The sequence below is a fragment of the Balearica regulorum genome, chromosome 1, assembly GCF_011004875.1.
Source record: "Balearica regulorum gibbericeps isolate bBalReg1 chromosome 1, bBalReg1.pri, whole genome shotgun sequence".
Lineage (NCBI taxonomy): Eukaryota > Metazoa > Chordata > Aves > Gruiformes > Gruidae > Balearica > Balearica regulorum.
In genome coordinates, this window is record NC_046184.1 from 184871282 (window position 1) to 184893424 (window position 22143).

At 39.1% G+C, this 22143-nt stretch overlaps 1 protein-coding gene across 1 annotated transcript in view; it reads right to left on the reverse strand.

The window, feature by feature from the left end:
• VWA8 (von Willebrand factor A domain containing 8) overlaps window positions 1–22143 on the reverse strand; it is a 196699-nt gene that overhangs the window by 89039 nt on the left and 85517 nt on the right. The window contains exons 21-24 of the mRNA XM_075741750.1: window positions 19416–19492; window positions 4924–4999; window positions 4075–4210; window positions 2579–2698 (exon numbers count right to left, since the gene is read on the reverse strand). Coding sequence (XP_075597865.1) covers window positions 2579–2698; window positions 4075–4210; window positions 4924–4999; window positions 19416–19492 — 409 coding nt within the window. The remainder of the gene's footprint in view (window positions 1–2578; window positions 2699–4074; window positions 4211–4923; window positions 5000–19415; window positions 19493–22143) is intronic.

Consider the following 22143-nt stretch of genomic DNA (forward strand, 5'->3'; position numbering starts at 1 on the left):
TCCATTCACCACAACTCTTTGGGCCTGGCCACCCAGACAGTTTTTTACCCAACGAAGTGTACGCCCATCCAAGCTATAAGCTGCCAGTTTCTCCAGGAGAATGTGGGAAACAGTGTCATAGGCTTTACTAAAGTCCAGGCAGACAACATCCACAGCTTTTCCCTCACCCACTAAGTGGATCACCTTGTCATAGAAGGACATCAGGTTCGTCAAGCAGGACCTGCCTTTCATAAACCCATGCTGACTGGGCCTGATTGCCTGGTTGTCCTGTACATGCTGTGTGATGGCACTCAAGATGATCTGCTCCATAACCTTCCCTGACACTGAGGTCAGGCTGACAGGCCTGTAGTTCCCCGGATCCTCCTTCCAGTCCTTCTTGTGGATGGGCATCACATTTGTTGACCTCTAGTCAATTGGGACCTCCCTGGTTAACCAGGACTGCTGATAAATGATGGAAAGAGGCTTGGTGAGCCCTTGTGCCAGTTCCCTCAGTTCCCTCAGTACCGTTGGATGGATCCCATCCTTAAGTGGTGTACGCAGGTAACTAACCATCTCCTGTTGGATTACAGGGGCTTCATTCTGCTCCCCATCTGTTTTACAGCTCAGAGGGTTGGGTATCCCCAGAACAATTGGTCTTACTATTAAAGACTGAGGCAAAGAAGGATTGAAGTATCTCAACCTTTTCCTCATCCTTTGTCACTACGTTTCCCCCCACATTCACAATAAAGGATGGAAATTCTCCTTACCCCTCCTTTTGTTGTGAATGTATGTATTGGGATTGCATGGCCAGATTTCGGTAGTGGGGGGGCGGGGGCTACAGAGGTGGCTTCTGTGAGAAGCTGCTAGAAGCTTCCCCCATGTCCAACAGAGCCAATGCCAGCCAGCTCCAAGATGGACCCACCGCGAGCCAAGGCCAAGCTCATCAGCAACGGTGGTAGCGCCTCTGGGATAACGTATTTAAGAAACGGGAAAAAAAATCTGTGCAACAGCAACTGCAGATGGAGGAGTGAATATGTGAGAGGAACAACTTTGCAGACACCTAGGTCAGTGAAGGAGGAGGGGGGAAGGGGAGGAGGTGCTCCAGGCACTGTAGCAGATATTCCCCTGCAGCCCATGGAGGTCCATGATGGAGCACGTATCCACCTGCATGAGGACCCCACACCAGAGCAAGTGGAAGCCCAAAGGAGGATGTGACCCCGGGGGAAGCCCATGCTGGAGCAGGTTTGCTGGCAGGACTTGTGACCTTGTGGGGGACCCACACTGGAGCAGTCTAGTCCTGAAGGTCTGCACCCTGTGGGAGGGACCCACGCTGGAACAGTTTGCAAAGAACTGCAGCCCATGGAAGGACTCACGTTAAAGAAGTTGGTGGAGAACTGTCTCCCGTGGCATGGACCCCACACTGCAGCAGGGGAAGAGTGTGAGGAGTCCTTCCCCTGAAGAGGAAGGAGTGGCAGAGACAACGTGTGATGAACTGACCACAACCCCCATTCCCCATCCCCCTGTGCTGCTCAGCAGGGGAGGAGAAAATCATGAGTGAAGTTGTGTGTGGGAAGAAGGGAGGGGTGGGGGGAAGGTATTTTAAGATTTGATATTATTTCTCATTATCCTACTCTGATTTGATTGGTGATAAATTAAATTAATTTCCCCCAGTCAAGTCTGTTTTGCCCGTGACAGTAATTGCTGAGTGATCTCCCTGTCCTTATCTCGACCCATGAGCCTTTTGTTATATTTTCTCTCCCTTGTCCAGCTGAGGAGGGTAGTGACAGAGCAGCTTTGGGGGGCACCTGGCGTCCAGCCAAGGTCAACCCACCACAGTATATTTATAGAAACTTTTTTTTATTGTCTTTTACTGCAGTAGCCAGATTAAGTTCTAGTTGGGCTTTGCCCCTTCTATTTTTCTCCCTGCCTAAACTCATGATACCTTTGTAGCCCTCCCGAGTTGCCTTCCCCTTTTTCCAAAGGGGAACTCTCATTTTTTTTGCAAGAGTTCCAGCCAGAGCTCTCTGTTCAGCCACGCTGGTTGTCTTCCCCACTGGCCCATCTTTCGACACGAGGACAGCCTGCTCATGCGCCTCTAAGGTTTCCTTGAAGAATGCCCAGCCTTTCTGGACTCCTTTGCCCTTCAGGACTGCCTACCAAAGGAGTCTGTCTACCAGACTCCTAAACAGGCCAACGTCTGCCCTCTGGAAGTCCATGGTAGCAGTTCTGCAGACCCCCTCCTTACTTCTCCAAGAATCAAAAACTCTATCATTTTGTGATCCGCTCTGCCCAAGATGGCCTCCAAACGTCACATCACCCACAAATCCTTCTCTGTCTGGAAACAGCAGGTCCGGCTGTGTCAGGAAGTTATCTTCCACACACTCCTAGACTGTTTCCTCCCCGCTGTACCATATTTCCAGCAGATGTCTGTTAAGTTGAAGTCCTCCATGAGAACAAGGGCTAACGATCCTGAGACTTATGTGAAACAAAGTAACAATATGCATAAGGACCTCCCTCTCCCTATGAAATCTAATGAATAAAGACAGTCATTCTATTAATCAATTCCATTAAAGATCATCATTTACTATGAATCACTTACCTAGTGTGCCAAAAAAGTCATTACCCAAGAAAGGAAATCCAGGTCTATTTGCTAGAACTATCATTCTAAAATCAGGATGAATAACTATTACATTTTCTCTCCCCTCTACATGAGCAGGATCTGGAAAAGAAATAAAATTTATTAATTGCATATTTAAGCTTTGCAATTATGAATGAATTAAAAGAACATAATTAGATTAGGAGAATTCTAATTCTAAGAATTCTTCTAATCTAATTATATTCTTCTTGGAATTAGAAGAACAATTACAAAAAAGGCTCAATAGTTTCTTAGCATGTCATTTAACTATGACTGTTCTAGGTTTCATTTTAAAGTTTCATAATTCATTTCATGAAAATTTAACGGAAGTGTTTAATTTAAAAGAAAAAACCAACCAAACCAGCTTCCACTGTTCTTGGGGCGGGGACTACCTGTCCTGTTTATATTTAATTTCACTAAAATACTGAAGCCAATGGTGAATAAAATGTGGTTTTATGTAGGTCTGACATTATCTGATCCGGGAACACAGGACTGAAATTCCTCCTGGTTATTACAAAAATCTGTGAGAAGCCAGAACACACGATTTCACACATGTGAAGACTCTGTTCTGCCAAAATGAGTCAGACTGGCCCCACTTGTTCCCTGGCAGCACGTTACCAGTGGCACATGGTTTTTGGGAATCCTTTTACCTCCTCTAAAAAACTACAGTAAGAATTGAGACTGGCTAGCAAGATATTTTAAAAAAATGCCCAGCTACAGTTTATAATTACAAGCAAAACTCAAGCGTTGTGCCATGTGAGTGCTGAATGATCGCTCCACTCATACTTAAATATTGCTCCCAATCCCATTAAAAAGAAACTCATAACCTAAAGTACACTGCCTACTAACATCAAGAGAGCATTTCAAATATGGTCTTTCTTTGACAAAATAATAATAAAAAAAAAATAGTTCCTGCAATTCTTGTGAATTAAATTCCATTAAATTACAAAATACTTTCATCCTGCAGGGTATCTTTAAATAACACAAGCTTACACAATATTTTATTAGATCCCTTAACAGTTCAACCTTAGTTATACTCTTATGTTCATTTTTAGATCTCATCAAATTATACCCCAGCTATCCAGATGGGCATAACCAAGATCATAATTTGGTCAAATAGATCTTTATTTCTTATGGTGAATGAGAAGCAGAAAGGTCAGATTACAGGCTTGTTTTGTTTTTTAAAAATTTCTCAGCAGAAGTTAAGAGAACCTTTGTGGTTATTGCAAAAGTAGTTTATGAAGTAATTTTTGAAACAAAAATTTGATACCTCATATGCTTAAAATCATTCTCTAGAGAAAAAAAAAAATTACTGTAAATTCATTAATTGTGAACCTTTTAGCATCAAGTACTTTTTCCATCTGGACGCTTTTTGGGCTCTACTTAGTAATATAATTGCTGAAAAACAGCAACATGTTACACTTTACTGTAAATGACCCAAACGTTTTCTATCTACTTACTGGCAACAATTCGCCTTCCATCTGACAAAACCATTTCCCCGCTTTCTACTAAAGTTTTTAAGACACAGGTAACATTTGTTGGTGCTTTGTCTGCCTCATCAATTACCAAAATATGTCCAAACTTCACTGCTTTTACCTAGAAGAGAAAAGAATCAAAACATCACAGCCCCCCCCCCCCCCCCCCCCCCCCCCGCAAAAAAAAACCCTGCAAGAAACTGCATTACTGATTTCTCAGTCAGCAGCAGTGACATCTTGGTGGCACTGAGACAAGAAAGGGACTCAGAACAAGGATAAGCTATGACCAAACTCTGGCAGAGAGAAGAGGAGGCAGGTGAGACGTGAAAGGTGGATGTTTCTGTTTCTTCAGGATAGGCATGGAAAGGGCTGTGCTAGGGAGGGCAGTGAGGAGCCTGATTGAAAACTGGAGTGCTGACAGAGAAGTGCAAAATCAGTTTGAATCTAGATCGTCAACATGAAGCTGAAAGAACTAAAGAATGACTGGAACAGCACTATGGAGTCCAACTTAGCAGATAGGTGTGAGAGGCCACAAAAGAGGAGGAGGAAAATACCACTCTACCAGTTAGAATCTGTCAGGTTAATACTAAATTATTTTCCATACTCATTTTGTGCGTGCCAAGTCCCAAGACTATCTTCTAATTCACATTTGGCACAGCAAACGTGGCAAATATGCCCAAAGTAAAAGTTAATAAAATGTTACCATGCTCACTGACTATGCCATGAAAATAATCAAATCACAAAGAATTTTCTTATTTGGAAAGCCAGCATGTTTAACTAGTTGTTTTAAATGCAAAACATTTATAAATATATAATCTAAATGTTGCTACTGACCAGTGGTGAATCTTCATATATAATAAGACCGTCTTTAACAGAAGGTTGTAGGGTAAGGCTTTGTACTGTGGTATCCCTGAAATGTGGAAAACCAGACAATATTAATTTAAAATACACAGGAATTTCAGTTACAATGAAATGCAAAATGAATAAATGAAAAACTGAAGGCTTCCTTTTTCTAAGAGGAAAAAATATCCTTTTTTTTTTTTTAGAATTCTTGAAGAGCTTGAACTGAGAACAACGCTGTGCCAGCTTAGTGGTCAAAGGTGAGTATCCCTGTCTCTGCCAGGGCTTTCATAGTAGTTCTCAATTTCTCATAAACCCTGGAAATGAAAACACTGAAAAGTCAATCTGTCTCTTTTGTGTGTAGGCACACTACTACTGTTACTACTATTTCTAGTTAAGCATACTTAAACTGCCATTTACATGACAAACAGGGGAATCTCCTCAGAAAAACCAAACAGGAATTTGCAGTATCACAGTCAAACCATTAATGTTTTAGTTGCTCTTCTCCACACATCACCAAGTAAAAAAAGACTAAAAATACTCATGTGGAATTCTAAAAAGCAATTATTTTTAGTTCTATCTAAACCATACCAGATGGAATAATATTTACTAGCACTTGCTACATTTTATATCATGGTCAGAGTAAGCTCTTAGATGGGACAGAGACTTTCATAGCACAGTATTTCTTTTTGAAATTCTATTTGTGTTTTAATTGCTCAAATGATTTTTTTTTCCTTCAAATTTAAAATAGTGTCAATTAAAATCTGTAATGAGAATATTCCTTAACCTTCACTATTTTCATCTATTTCAGCCACCACTGAATGTACAGATAAATAAAAATGAGTTGCAATTCAGAAAGATCCAGCAACAGATGTCACCACACTGGATTCATCTATATAAATTATGTCCATAACCTAGGGAAAACCCTTTCTGATTGTACAAAATACTTGTCAAAACTTTGACAAGTAAAAACCAACCCCATTTAGCTTGGGGTTCAGAAGAATCAATGAGCTAAGGAATAACCCAGAGGTGGGTGATGACAGATGATCCCCATGACTCGCATGGTTTCACAGGCGACAGGATATGCAATTCAATCTTAGGGCAAGTAGGCTATGCCATCCCTTTCCTCCCGTGTTTCAAAATTTGGATTAGTCTGCGTCAGCAGAATGATGGACAAATCATGTGACAAAACTCATCAGGAGAGCCTCACTGACGCTGCTTGAGATCCACACGTTGGTCGATAGGTAAGGCTGGTAACCTTCGTGTTGCACGTGAGGTTTGATGCAATGAAAAATCTCCTACCTTTCACAGCCATGCTGTATAACAAAACTGCTTAAGCTAAGCCGTTCCAAATATCCACCTTAGTTCTATCTTTAATTTTGTAGCACCTTGTAAAAACCAACAATATTCTGATAAGCTCCATGGGTACAGGAAATCAAACACAGTACTGTTTGCAGCAAACTATTAAATGGCCAGCTTCCAGTTACAGTTTTAAACTGACAGCGTAACATGCACATTTCCTTTATTTGAAACTGCTGTCAGCAGGATTTCTGTCCCTAATAACTAATAATTTCTTGTTTAGCTTTAAACTCATGATTGATTTATCCTAGCTTTTCCCTTCCACAGAAATGAACTATAGGGTGGGAAGAGAGATTTTTAATGTTTAGCTAGTTCATGTTTGCTTTAATTGAGGAGAGGAAAGGTTACAAAGCTGCGACCACCTTCACTTCATTTAACCCCATCAAATGCCTGTCACAAGCAGCAACACTCCCCCAAATAGTTATGTTCATATTGTATTCACTTGCAACACATAATTTTTTAAACCACTAAAATAAGCAGTAGCAGAAATCTATTATCTTAGAAATCTTACCATGGACATAAAACCAAAGCTTGTATTGTCATCCTGCTTGCCTACCCATTTCCATGCTGGGCGGAGAAATCAATAATGGATAAAAAAAAGTAACAATAAACCAATGACTTCTGTTTCTTGAACACAGATTATTTAGGGACTGTATGTATCAGCCTACCTCCATTACCAGTTATTACTTCTGGTTCAAGCCTACACAGTCACGGATGCAGAAGAATTTTAAAATGTGTAAACCAAACCCTAGAGTATATGAAGGCACACTCACAGGTTACTAGTTAGAAATAATAAATGGAAAAATATTCCAAGGAATTAATCCAAGGAGAAAAGGGGAAGGATTCGTCAAACCTGAACTGTGATCTCTTTAAAGTAATAGAAAGGTGAGAAAATGAGAGGATCTAAGGAAAGTAAAGGCCAAGAATAAAGGAAGAGGAGGCATTACAGGATGCTTTACAGATCATAAATTTGCACTTAGCAGCCAATGAATGAAAACAATACAATGAACAGAGCAAGGCAGGAAAAGAAGATCACTAGTGGTGGCATGGATGGGCACAGGTGGCAATGGAAGAAAAGACACAAACATCAAATGGCATTTTACTGTAACACAAAATAGTGTATTTTACTTTTAGTGAGCTAGTTAATCCTCTGGCTCTGCAGAGATTACTTACAACCCCCTGATACAGAATACTAACTTGTGCTTAGTATCACTAGCAACCCACACAAATCCCTAGGATGATCTCATTCTTCAGGGAAGACAGAATTGACCGTATCTTTGGGGGAAATAAACACTAGAAGAGTTTACACTTTACTTAATCGCTATTATAAAAGTTGCATAAATCAGAAAAAAATTTTAGAAGGTATCAAAATGAAAGAACAATTGACATCCTAAATCTAGCTTCTAACTTTTCTTCTTATTTTACCTGTGGTTCCCTCCTTTCTTTGACTTTGTTTTTATTCAGCCCTAATATTTTAAGGAAATATTTCAGGGGATTTGCAATGTATCATAGAAATTAATATATAGCCAAATATTAAATCCATTGGCTTGATGACATAAGTGAACGCAAAACTGCTGTACTTGCTTAGGCTATTACCTTCAGCCATGTATATAAGAATGATTTTGCCAGGGTTAGTAGAGATAAATGTTACTTTCTTCTCAGAATTATAAGCTATGCAATTAGATATCATTAATTTCTGTTCTTCAGAAAACTAACGTGACCTAACCACAGTAAAGTATGGCTAAAAATAATTTGCCTCCGTAGGGCTTTTTCTTCTTAAATTTCCACTTTACAATAAATTATGTAAATGTAAAGACACTGAAATAGAGAGTAATAAAAATATGTTAAGTCTGAAATACTTCTGAACAATACAGTATGCAGATTTTCCTAAATGTAAAAAATGTCTGACACTCAAAACATTAGACTGTAAAATTTCACTCCCACACGAAAGGAACTAAAAACTGTAATTCACATTCACTTATTAATATTAGCATCTTAATATTAACTAGGCTCTAACAACGACATGAATATCAAAACCTCCTAATTTCATCACATTTGGCACCCGAGATGAACATAGTGCTGACACAAAGAAGCAAGACTGTGGGAATGTAGAAGTGAGTGAGAAAAGCTGTCTGACATACTGTCATCCTACTCAACTGATATGTGTTCTGATTATAAAAGAAAAATATGAAAAGTTTGCTAATGTCTTTTCTAAGAACATATTTTTATTTTTAATCATGCAAGCTGACCTCATGAGCTCTCTATGAAAAAAAAAAGGAAAAAAAGGGGGGGGGGGAAAAGGGGGGGGGGAAAAGGGGGGGGGGAAAAAAGGGGGGGGGGAAAAGAGGGGGGAAAAAGGGGGGGGGAAAAGGGGGGGGGGAAAAGGGGGGGGAAAAGGGGGGGGGAAAAAGGGGGGGGGGAAAAGGGGGGGGGAAAAGGGGGGGGGAAAAGGGGGGGGAAAAAGGGGGGGAAAAAGGGGGGGAAAAAGGGGGGGGAAAAGGGGGGGGAAAAGGGGGGGGAAAAAGGGGGGGGAAAAAGGGGGGGGAAAAAGGGGGGGGAAAAAGGGGGGGGGAAAAGGGGGGGGAAAAGGGGGGGGGAAAAGGGGGGGGAAAAGGGGGGGGAAAAGGGGGGGGGAAAAGGGGGGGGAAAAAGGGGGGGGGAAAAGGGGGGGGAAAAAGGGGGGGGAAAAAGGGGGGGAAAAGGGGGGGGAAAAAAGGGGGGGGAAAAAGGGGGGGAAAAAGGGGGGGGAAAAAGGGGGGGAAAAAGGGGGGGGAAAAGGGGGGGAAAAAGGGGGGGGAAAAAGGGGGGGGAAAAAGGGGGGGGAAAAAGGGGGGGGAAAAAGGGGGGGGAAAAAGGGGGGGGAAAAAGGGGGGGGAAAAAGGGGGGGAAAAAGGGGGGGAAAAAGGGGGGGAAAAAGGGGGGGAAAAAGGGGGGGGAAAAAGGGGGGGAAAAAGGGGGGGAAAAGGGGGGGAAAAAGGGGGGGAAAAAGGGGGGGGAAAAAGGGGGGGGGAAAAAAGGGGGGGGAAAAAGGGGGGGGAAAAAGGGGGGGAAAAAGGGGGGGGAAAAAGGGGGGGGAAAAAGGGGGGGGAAAAAGGGGGGGGAAAAAGGGGGGGGAAAAAGGGGGGGGAAAAGGGGGGGAAAAGGGGGGAAAAAGGGGGGGGAAAAAGGGGGGGGAAAAAGGGGGGGGAAAAAGGGGGGGGAAAAAGGGGGGGGAAAAGGGGGGGGAAAAGGGGGGGGAAAAGGGGGGGAAAAGGGGGGGAAAAGGGGGGGGAAAAAGGGGGGGGACAAGGGGGGGAAAAAGGGGGGGAAGGGGGGGGAAAAAGGGGGGGAAAAGGGGGGGGAAAAGGGGGGGGACAAGGGGGAAAAAGGGGGGGACAAGGGGGGAAAAGGGGGGGAAGGAGGGGGAAAAAGGGGGGGACAAGGGGAAAAAGGGGGGGAAAAAGGGGGGAAAAGGGGGAAAATAGTGGGGGGAAAAAGGGGGGGAAAAGGGGGGGAAAAGGGGGGAAAAAGGGGGGGAAAAAGGGGGGGAAAAAGGGGGGGAAAAAGGGGGGGAAAAAGGGGGGGAAGGGGAAAAGGGAAAAAAGGAAAAAAGGAAAAAAAGGGAAAAAAAGGAAAAAAGGGAAAAAAGGGAAAAAAAGGGAAAAAAAGGAAAAGAATCTGCTATTGAAACTCAGCAACTCTTCTGACAGTACCACTTAATTCATAGTAGGACTTCTGAGAATTCTTTTGATATTTTTTTGTTTATTAGATCACATCACTGCCTTTTATTTATTTTTGGCTACTGGTGCATTATTTACCCTAAAGGCTGCTTTTTCTGAGGTCTAGAGACTTACTTGAACATACTGGTCTGTGACAGTTACTATTTCTTTGACAGCAATGCCTTCCTTCCGGGGAAGAACTATGAGATGAGACAGGAGAATTTTCCACCAACCACAGAGACTGTTCAGTCCATTCTGTTCCTGTCAATTTTCAATATTTACCCAAATTCTATTAAATAATTGAATTTTAAAAAATTATTCCAAAAATGGAGGAGAGGAACTGCACCTGATACCTATGTTATTGTTTAGAATGGAGTTCTCCTCTACACAAATCCAATCGATGAGTTCAGCATTTCTTATTCCATTCATGGAAGACAGTGACTTTCTCCCAGACTCTTTTTGAATGAAAATTTGGAATTGTTTGGAAGAGCTGAATACCTCTATCAATAAACCTTGAAACAGGGCAGGATGGGAGGCAAAGATGGAAAGAAAGTAAATCTCCAAGCATTCTGGATATCCTGTGGTGAGACATGGGAGCTGAAACTAGCCAGGAGGAAAAATTAAGGAACAAAGGAAAATGATGTTTCTCTTCACCTCAAATTTGTGTTAGTTCATTTGGCAGACTACCTGGCTGAAAGATGCTTCTTTAGAGACATGAAATCAATGCGTAAAATTCTTCATTAAAAATGTTAATGCTATCTGACACATCTGCAAATATTCATTGTATGTTTTGACACCTGTCCTCCCCACAACACTGAAATGTAAACACCAAATCAGAATTTGATCCATTGTATAATTTACTCATTATCATCTAACTTAAGAAAAGGAAAAGGTATTCCAATGCTTTATTTTAAGACTTGAATCCCCAAGGATGCTTATGCCCAAATACAGGACTAAGTGCTAAATAATACTGTTCTGGCTTTTGTATGTATTTACACTGAGGCTGAAAGGGTAAGAGAATATCTACGGAAGGCAATCTTGTGTTTTAAGGGTTGCTGCTCACAGTAACAAGCCTAGATCAAACCTGAATCTGGTTTGAACTTCCTCTTATTCTCCAAATGGAATTTTATAATAGTTGAAATGAAAAATCAGAGACACAAAATGTATGCTCTAATAATTGTTCTTCATTTCTGTGAGATAACTATCTAAATACCTATGTACATAGAGATATATATATCTTCTCAATTACATTTCAATCAGACTTGAGTATACCCATCTGCTGTGACCTAATTTTAAGAGTATTTGAAAAATAATTAGGCCAAGGGCCATTTGAAGCTGTTAATTGGTTAGCTAATCCACTCATGGATTATCCTGATGAAGAGTAGGCGATCTTAACACAAAGAAAGAATCTGCATGACTTTAACATTTACAAATAAATTTCTTTAGCCAACCTATCATACATCACATTGCATGATCTGATCACTATGTTTAGGAAATTTTGAAAGATCTGAAAAGCCAACCAACTGTCTTATTTCTCTGTTGAAATTATACTGTAAAGCCTTTTTGACTTATCTGTATGCGCTGATAATTAAATCCTCGGGTTTCTTCTGCTAGGCTGTTATAGCTACTCAGCAGGACATATATTTGTTTAAAATCCAAGAAATTATTTGGAGTCTAAAGGTACTCATTACTCAGTATGACTGTGGGTGGCAGACCAAAGGCCAAAGGGAGTTTTATGTTGAATTTAGGTTATATGCTTAAATAAAGTTACAGAATTACTTATATGTGATCCATCTTTCAAAATGAGATGCAAAGTTTTCACACAATTTGTTATAACAATATAAGAAATTCGCTCTCCCTAATTGTAAAATCCAGAAATGAAGAAACATGACACCCTACAGCTCCCCTTATTGTGTATAAGAATACATTTCACTGAGTAAACAGCGAGAAACCGTTACTTCAGCTTTAGAGGAAAATGAAACAACGGGGTCTTATAACCTAAGTTATTTCTCCATAACAGCCACGCAGCAGGATATTCAAGCTGAATTCAATCCGTACAAAAAAGACAAATGAAGTAGCTCCCTAACACCTGAAATCTGACAATAGCAGAGCTTGTCAGCCAGCTTATGAAAAGGTAACATTGGAAACAGAGAGCATTAGCCTGCATGAACTCTTGGAAGCTTTGCATTGCAACTCTGTAGTGATTGAAAATGTATTTAAGAAAAGGGGAAAAAACCCAAGAAGAATAAAACCCCATAAAGACAACTATTATATGCTAGCCAATACATTCAGTGCTTCACAACATAAATCTTCATTACAAAAATATGTCATCTTACTATTTATTTCCAAACCTGAGCTGCGTAAAGAATAAAACACACTATAAGGTTACCGTACAACATTAAAAGAAAATATTCTAGACATATATATTCATGACTCACAATCATCAGGAAAAATTAGCTGGCCTTTTTATTGTGGGTCCCAACATACAAGTACACAAAACACACACACACATATCTTCACTCTGTTCAATGGATTCCTCTAATAAACCAGTGCAGCTTAAGAGCTCTTGCTTCAACAACTGTCTGCTACAGAGATACCTTGTCTGGGTTGTTCATTTCTAAAAACAGACCTGCAGAGCTATATCAGCATTTAAATTGTTTTACGCGGTCCTATATTCCTTCAAGAGAAGATAACCATTTGCAATTCTAAGAATGTAATTCTACAGTATCAGGTGTTCATCTGTGTCTTGCGTAAAGGAAATTATTCCTTCTGAAACAACTTTTTTTAATTAGAATTTAAAAAATCTGAAGTCAATAAAGCTGAAAGGGTACTTTTAAATTATCCCAATAGGGGAAACAGGTAATTGGATTTTATACTGATTATGTGTGCTGAAAAAGAGGGAAAGAAAATTAACATCTAAAGATTAATGGACAGTTTGTAGTAAGTATTGCTTGTAGGGACACCATAAGCTCATTTTCCTACCCCAAACCTCTACATTAATTTGATTGTTAAAGATCACACTAAATTACGTTTATTTTGAAAAGGATAACATATGCAAACTCAGTTAATTTTTGGAAGAAAAGATCATCAGATTACTGTAATTTATTAGCGAACTAGAAAAGGCACAGCACAAAATGTAGTAGAGTTTTAAAATGAACCCTGTATCACACTTTCCAGTCATCAGTCACTAGAACAAACAGTAACTTTGACAGGAAGATGCAATACCATAGGTAAATTCTTTGAAAGGAAATGTAACATTAGGAAGAACAGAATACGGCAGGGTAATATCTTCTAAAATAATAGTAAGATTATCAGATAACTAATAGAATTTCGAAAACAGTTAGTATTCTGTTGACATTGGTGAGACATCAAATATACAATAAAGCCAAATTGCTTTAGCATATATATTAATGACAAGAAAAATGGAAAACAAGTTCTCTCAACTTGTAAAAAGAGATATCACACAGAGAACTAAGAATTATGGCTAATTTAAGGGCACAAACCCTTTTACTTAAAAGCTAAAGAAGAAAGCTTCCTACATTCTCTATTTTCATGAAAAGGCATCAAACCGTATTTATAAGCAGTTTTAACTTTTTCGACCTTACCAAGAACTCTAGTACACCAAAAAACACTCCCTCTTTTTGTCACATGACTTCATGAAGATTCATATTCTCTTTTTTGACAACAAACTAATTTCCTAGAAGATTATTTTCTTGATAGGCAGAAGGAGAACATTAGAATAGAACTAATTGTTTCATGTCTTCTGCAGATTGACCAAGGCTCTGAGCAGCAGAAAATCCATTCATAAGCCATCAATACATTATTGATGCAATTGCATTGCACTGCAGTCTGCTCATCAAAAGCTTCTATTTCTGTAAACAACGGCGATGTTCTCACACAACCAAATAACTGCAGATCTACATACTGAAGACGTAGGAGTTGATGTTGACTAGTTTTACTTATCATGACTTCAGTGGCTGCATCTGTAGTAGCTCAGGGGGGATCTGATTCTCCTACTAGCTGAGAGTAACCACATCCCCATCACAATGGAAAGGACCAGTACTTTGCATTCCTGAGCATTTTGAATTGTGTAGAGGAACACCTACGATACACACTCTGCAGAGGAGATGGTGGGCTGCAATTTTTGCATCCCCTATGGCTGATCTATAGCTGAGACTGCATGAAGCCAGAAAACATCTCCAAAAAATTTCTGCTTAACAACGGCTCATGATTTACATTCATAACAAAAAATAAATGTTCTAGAAGTTATCAAACTTAATCTCATTACACAAAGTGTTCTTACTTTTCTTGTTCTAAAAACAAAGATGAGTCTGAAGCTGTTTCTTAACTCCCTCAACTTTAACTACTGTTCCATACTGACACATTTGGGTGTCAGCTAAGGACAGCGTAAATGGACTCCCCACACAGAAAAACCACTGCTGGGTTATCTAGTTTTATGAAGATAAACTAATATTTAACTTTTTTCCCCCCCTACTGAACAATTTTGATTTAGCAAGACATGCCACTACAACACATCTAATAGAAGAGCTAGCTGGGGCCACCCAGCTGCTACCTTGCAGAAATTGTTGGTGAATCACAGAGTGGTTGAGGTTAGAAGGGGCCTCCGGAGGTCATCTGGTCCAGCCAACCCCCCTGATTTCAGATGAGAATAAATTACATGTAAATATTTTTTTCCTTTTTTAAGCTCATATATTAAAGACTAGAAGGATATTTTAATGAAAGCTGAGAGCAGATATCACCATATGACTCCAAAAACTTGATGTATATATTAATCCAAAAGCCTTTAGCATGTAAAACCGAGCACTTCATTTATACCACCAGAAATTACTATAAAATGTAGGTCACTGAATTTTACATCTTCCTAGTCAGAACCTAAGCTTTTAGGAAACTTTCTATTAGAAGTCTCTTCACAATAAAAAAAAAAAAAAAAAAAAAAAAAAAGAGCCATAAATCAAGCTTGCATTAGAAACAAAATGATAAATACTGTAGTTGTCATACAGTCTACACAAAAATAGCAACTTCAATGAGAAGAAATCATTGTCACTAAAATTTAAAAAAGCAGCTTGATGGTATGACTTAATTCCAAATAGATGCAAATGTAAATGTTTAACTGACAGATAAAGGACATTTTACTCCAGCAAAACCATTCTTTGTGTGGAATTAGTTACTAATTTGATGATAAGAGAAGTAAAATTAATCTTTTTTTCTTCTTTGATCACATCAAAGGAGCCAACAGTTTAAAGTCCATGATACTTTCTGCTGACATTTTTATGCAGGAGAGCTGGGAGCTTACATATTTATATTTATCTATTAGTCTCATCAGTGCTAAGAAGGATTTTATAGTCTTAACGGGGCACATGTTATTGCCTGAGTCTTCTCTAAAGCTTTAATTTTTTTTTCTTCTTTCTCTGGAATCTCCTTGGTCCAAGAGACTTTGTAGTTTAAAGCAAGATATTATCAGTTGCTATTAAAATCTTTTTTATGATTCAATGAAATTTGTTTTACAGATCCACAATTTAGTCTACCAAATTTGGCTTCAGATTTCTGATTTCTGGTGATTTCTTTCCACATAACTGACATGACAGATGGCAAAAGTAGTAACAGTAAGGTTCATAAAATGATGAGGCTTTCCAAGATTCACACATTTAGGAGCAACACAAATACTTGATACTGTTACATTTACTTGGAGGACATAAAAGTTTTCTAAGAAAAGTCAACTGGTAAGTGTTTAATTTCTATACAGATCTCTTAATGGCCTGTAACTGCACAAGCCTCAGATCTTCACCCTTCTAGCAGCATCATGAATGCTTGCTCAAGGTGAAAGCAAGAAAACCTTGAAGTTTAATATTAGGAAAGGTAACGCTGTTGTGTGTTCTATAATGTGTAGCCAGCGTTCCGGGCACACGAAATTGAGACAACCATCCCTGAGGGGTAAACAAAATGTCAGATTTCTCTGCTGAAGTTTATTCTTGTAGAGAAGGAGTGACTGGGAAACCCAAGCAGATGAAAGTTCTTCCTTCAACACGGAAAAAGAGCTAGATGCTTTGTAACTGCAGTCCTAGAAAGAGGCCGTGCAGAGCCTACGCCAAATTACCCATTTCAGAAAGAGTCCTATGACAGCACAATTAAAGCAATTAGAGAATTGGTCAACCCCCAATCAACTCCTAATATGAGGAACTATGTAAGAGGAAGCAGCCAATTTTTTGAATAATTTATAAGCAAACATTTTTCATAAATGCTTTCCTTATTAAATCTAATCGCAGCTTCCTTCCAGTTAAGATTTTCAGTTTTATGGTTCCAAAATGATTTAAAAGACTTAAGGCTTATTTTATAAGACAATTTTAAGAAAAGAAAGCCTCTCAATGAGGTGCTGCAAGAAACGTTAAGAAAAAAAGATTTATCACCGCCATAAGCAATCAAAACCTTAAGGTCAGGCTGACCCTTCCCACGCAAATCAGCGGTAGAGCAAGTAAATAGAGATGTCAGAAAGAATGTTTAAGGAAAAGCACTCTCTTTTTTCTTCTATCTCCTCTCATCATCTTGAAGCATAAGACATAAAATGTGAGATTTAGAGATTACTCCAAGTAATAGCTCACAGCCTCAAAGGCAAATATTCCCTGCTTGAATGTTACTGAATGTATGTAGGGTGAGATCAGCAGAACTCCTTATACTATTGCATCAAGACAGTAAAAGAAGAAAAAAAAAAAAAGCAAACTGAAAAAACCCCAACAAAAACCTCACCACCCCAGTCAAACACCCAAGAGTCAAAACCAAACCAGATTTAATGGCATTTTTAGTTCTTTTATGTTCCTGTTTATTGGCAAAAGGGGTAAGGTATTCTTCTATAAAAGACACATCAATTACCTTGTTTAACAAAACATACTACACTACATCGTGGTGTATTTCCCTCTTATTTATCTCACAAGCTGTTGAAAGTAAACACTTCTGGAATATCTTCATGATTTTGGCACTTTAATATCGTTAAAAATACAGTTTTTGAAAAATGGCAAGTAGGTTAATAAATCAGAATACTTCTGAAATTCAGTCTAATTATTTTTGTCTAATATTTATTCACTACTTTTATTTATTACATAACACTGCTTTTTAATAAATATCTTCATTATATTAATTTTAAAGCTCTTCTTACAGTTTTCTTCACTCCAGTAGTTTCTTCTCTGGCTACATCTTAATTATAGCCACCAACGAGGACATTTTATAGCTAAGGATATATCTCTCTACTCCAGAACAGATGCTATTCAGTTGCAACACCCATTCAGTATTGGCATTATTACACATACATGCATATTACTTGTCTTACAGTCAATATGGGCAAGTTCAACAACTTGTGATGTCATTGTCAGCCATTTTCCTACAGATTCGCTACCTCACTAGAAACTCAGTGCCTCAGGATATGCAGCTGACAAGTGCATGCTCATTTCCACAGAGACTGGTTGAAGTGGAACTAGAGAGTCTGCAACCCAAATTCCAAGGACTAATGAGGTGCCATCTGTCACACACATTTCTGAAAGGGCAGAGAAAGTCCACCTTCATCTGACGCTGAATCGCCTCCACGTGTTTCACAAAGAAAGCAGTAAAATTATTTCTTTGCTTTACAAAAATATTCAACTAAAATGCATGCTTTGAATGTTCAATTGTTCTAATTTATATTCCAGTTATACGAGCACCATTAAAAATATGATATTTAGAAATACTTTCCCATTAGCATGCTTAAGAGTACTGATGGTAGCTAGCTAGAAATCTGCAGAAACACCCAGAGCTATTGAAGATGAAGTGCACATCCTAGCATATTTGCTAATAAAATACATCCATGCCATAATCTACTGACTGCATTTCTCCCCGGCAAAACATCTAAAAGCTCAGTAATGAATTGGTTCAGGGTTTTTTTTGTAAACTTACTCTTACTTCACAAGGTATTTCAAAACACCACCCAAGAAGAAGAAATTTCTGAATTTTCTATATTCAGGAATTATTTCTGTAGAACTTTATAGGACTACTCATCATTTCCTACTTTGCCCTCTCTCTAGAACTCTGTGACCATAAAGAGTACTTTACAGAGCCTATAGAAGTTTGTCTTGACTAGACAAAAGAGGATTTTTTTTTTTCCTAGAGATGCATCAACTAGCGTGTTGTAACTAATACATTCTACAGCCCCATCATGACACCAAGCATTGTGCTTATACAACTTTCTTCTGAGCGATCTGAATTTATGTTAAAGTACTGTTCTGTCTGACCACATCTCATCGGAGAACAGTTTTTCAAAAACTTCTTTTATCACTGATAGAAATACTGTAATATTTTGTGAAATAATTTGGATTTGCAAAAATGTTAGTGTATTTTGTCCAGAAGGAGAGGGTGGCTGGTCCAAGCAGAGAAGATGGCAGAAAAGTTACACAAAGCTGAAAGTAGCAAGTCACAAAGGTGCTATGTAGGAAAGAAGTGATGGAAGTCTAGGAGATGAAGTACAAAAGAAAATAGCAATAGAAAAGTGATGAGACAGCGTTATCCAAATATCAGGAATAAAAGGACAAGACATTTGAAGACAAAAAGCTGGGGGAGAAAGTGGGAGAGAGAGTGTTACAGAGACTGTGCTGTTAAAGGGCAAAATATCAAAGTTGTACATTTTTATTAGCACTATTTTAAAAACAGGGGTTATGGAAAGAGACAGGGTGATGAAGCTACAGAGTTGAAGACAGAGAGGTAATGATTAGGAATGAAGCTGAAAAAGGATGCAGTTCAATTGAAACTGATTCTTCTAGACATATCCAGTCTTTATTTCAATTTATTGATTTAAAGTTCATGTCATAAAAACCAGGCAGATAATTTGCTATTATTTCAGCTTTTGAACTGTTTTCAATAGGTTTGTTGTCTTGAAGTCCATTGTTTAGCTTGCATGTGACAAGAATTAGAATTTTCTAATCCACATATGATTATGGGTAAGAAATAAATACATGCGCTCAGTAGGAGTGCCAAAGGAAAAAGACCAAAAAACCTTTACTCTGTAAAATGTTTCTTGTCTAACAAGTGACATATTCAAATAAGCACCTTTGAACTTTTTCCCTCACACAGTACCTCGTGCTTAGGGAAATCTCTCCAGAAATGACTGCAAAATATTACTCTCTTCTTGAGCATGGTTTAACATCAGTTTGCTCTGACTTCTGCTTCCTCTTATGTTAAGCAATATGATTGCATTAGATTCTAGTGCCCCCTCCTCAACCAGCTTATTGCCTCTGCCTACAAAATGGATAAATTCCTGTGGTCAGTGTGCCACCTACCATAACAGGGTCTTTGCTCAAGCAAGGAGAACAAATTAAACTTCAGAAACATGAGTTTTAAAACACTGGAAATCCGTCTATAAACACAAAGTATGGACATGTAACACATTCTTACCTATGCAGCTGTAAATACTCTCTGGGTCTGTTTAAAAGGTGAAGGAATCTGTCAACAATCTTGTTTTTCCCAACACCCTGCAGTAAATAAATATAACATTAAGACATAATATAGATGTACACATTTAAAAGTTATAAACAAAGAAAAGATAGCTTCCCAAAATTGTTAAAATAGTCTCCATATTCCTTTATAGGAAAGTACAATTTCGATCCACATCAAAGAATTCTGAACACAATTTAATGATATCTATTTTATTTTACATATGTATATATATTTGCAAAATACTTACCTGTCTTACTAGGCATAACCAGAAATAGGATTTGTTCTCTAGAGTTATGTCACGCATGCCTATGCATGCCTTTAAGTAACCCCAGGTTTTTCCAGCCCTTTTATTTCACAAAGGAGTTGTGAGGCTGTGGATGCGAGGAAGTTGACTTGCACTAATTATGAAAAGATAGTTCTTGTTGGTCATAGAAACATCCTGTAACTGTCACCTGGAATTAGAGCATTGCCTTGGTAATATTCGCTAATCCCATTCCACTGGAGTTAGCAAAAAAGGCCCAGACGGACTCAGAACTGGGTTGAAGATTAAACTAATCTATAACTCTCTATTGCAGGATGTCTGCATTAGCAAGCTGTGCAGAATGATGACAGCAAATTTACAGAGTGAATCAGGTGTTGCTAACATCCTGATGTGCCCTGTACAAGCGGTTCAGGAGCTGGCACTTCAGCCCAGGCCTAGACTGGTCCCACGGAAGGAATTAGCAGAAGAATGAATTAGGTGTGCTGCTGGAGAACACACTCCAGCTTAATCTCATCCTAAGAGAATGCAGGTCATATGTCCCCTGACACGCACCAAACTGCAGTAAGATTCCCTTCAAAAGTACATTCCTGATCAGGTCTAAAATGCTAATCATGTAGATGCAGATGAAGCTGCAGAAATTCCTACCCCTCCTGCAAGGACGTGGCTGCAGACTTGGGAGCTCAGAATGACAGTGAGATAGCCAAGGGTCGCAAAGGAAAAAGAATGAGTAGAAAGAAAAGTTCAGTTGTAACCCAGCCAAAAGCTGTTTGACTAGACAGTCTCTGCTGAGACTCTCATCCTGACTGCATGAATACATCTAGTAGTTCACACTAGCGTAAAGTAAAGCAGATAAATATAACCCACAGAAAGATTAAAGAGATTAGATTAGAGCAACATGAGATTCGCTAATCTGTTTCACTTGGCACTGAAACAGAGTAGGAGCATTCAGAGCTGCAAGTTATGACATTTATGACTGTAAGACCTAGCTGAAAGATGGTAACTGCCAGCTGCAGAATTGCAAACTGTTTAAGCTTCTCAAAATGGGGCCATAGTCTCTCATCTGACTACATTTATGAGAACAGAGAATCATACACATATGTGTAGTAGTTGAAATCACGGAAGGAGAGTTCTCACCACGAGAGCAGAACAAAAAAAACCCGCAGAGCTGATAAAAATAGAACTACCTAGATTCTACTGCGGACTCGACTCCAACACAGGAAAGTCAACTCAAGTTAGTGCTCTGCCACATGTCCTCTCACAAACCTTCTTCCATCTGATTCTTCAGAAGAATCTACAGCTTTACACACAGGTGTACTAAGACACTGGAACACACTTAATATCTATCACCAGTCATTTCTGAAAACTGTCACTGGAAACACAGTTCTCCAGTGCTTTGAAACAGGGGGTGAAATCGTGCTAACAGATTCTTCCAAGAATTCAAAGAACATGCCCATTTTGGGGGAAATGCACAACTTCAGGAAATGCATTGGAAACATCAAAAGTAACCAGAAATGGTAAGAATCCTCTAGTAGCGCACACAAGCAGTTTTAGTCCCATATGTTTCCTACTACTTGCAGTCGGATACTTGAAATCATAAATGGGTGAATAAACAGGAATACTCCTAATGTGAAACACAAAACACCCATGCTGAAAGCAGCTTCCTTTACTTTTCCTAAGAGAGCTAAAGATGACTGGGCAGATGTCAGCATGCAGTTTTCTGTACCAATCCCAAGCAGATTGCATATCCTTTTCTCTGCAGAGTGGGACTTGAGCCAGCTGTGGCAAGTACAAAGATGAAGAAATAGATCAACATATTGAACCAATGTAAAACGTACTTAATATCAACCAAAACGGTTACTGTAATTAAAAAAAATTTGGCTTTCATGTACATAACAGGAAGCACGTGTGGTTTTTATGTTTATGATAGATTCTTAAAATTATGCCTGAAAAGAATATTTTCCCAATTACAAAATAACACTGCTAGATTTTTTTCCTCCTTCTCCCGTCCCTATAAAAAGAAGACCAAATAGCTGTTTTTGTGTATTTCTATCCATGCTGTTATCGCCAAGGGTATTAAGAGGAGCACACCTCACTTTTGAGAGAATGCTCAGAGGACACAAGCATGGCAGAGGACCACTGTGGAGGAAGGGAAAGAGCATGGTTACCAACGTAACACAGTGAACGCAATGGGAGCTGTGCCATCAACATATCTCGCCCTTTCTTCATTTGTATTTGTGCATCTCGCCAGACTCTCCGCATACCTCCTTTTATTTCAAGTATACCTCAATTTCAAAACGTGATACATTTTTTAAAAGGTACATGCAGCATTCAAAAGCCAAAAGGCATTCCCACCAGATTTTAACTATTATAAACACATTAACATTGCCCAACTTCTAGACTGAACTGCTTCAGAGAGTACATTAT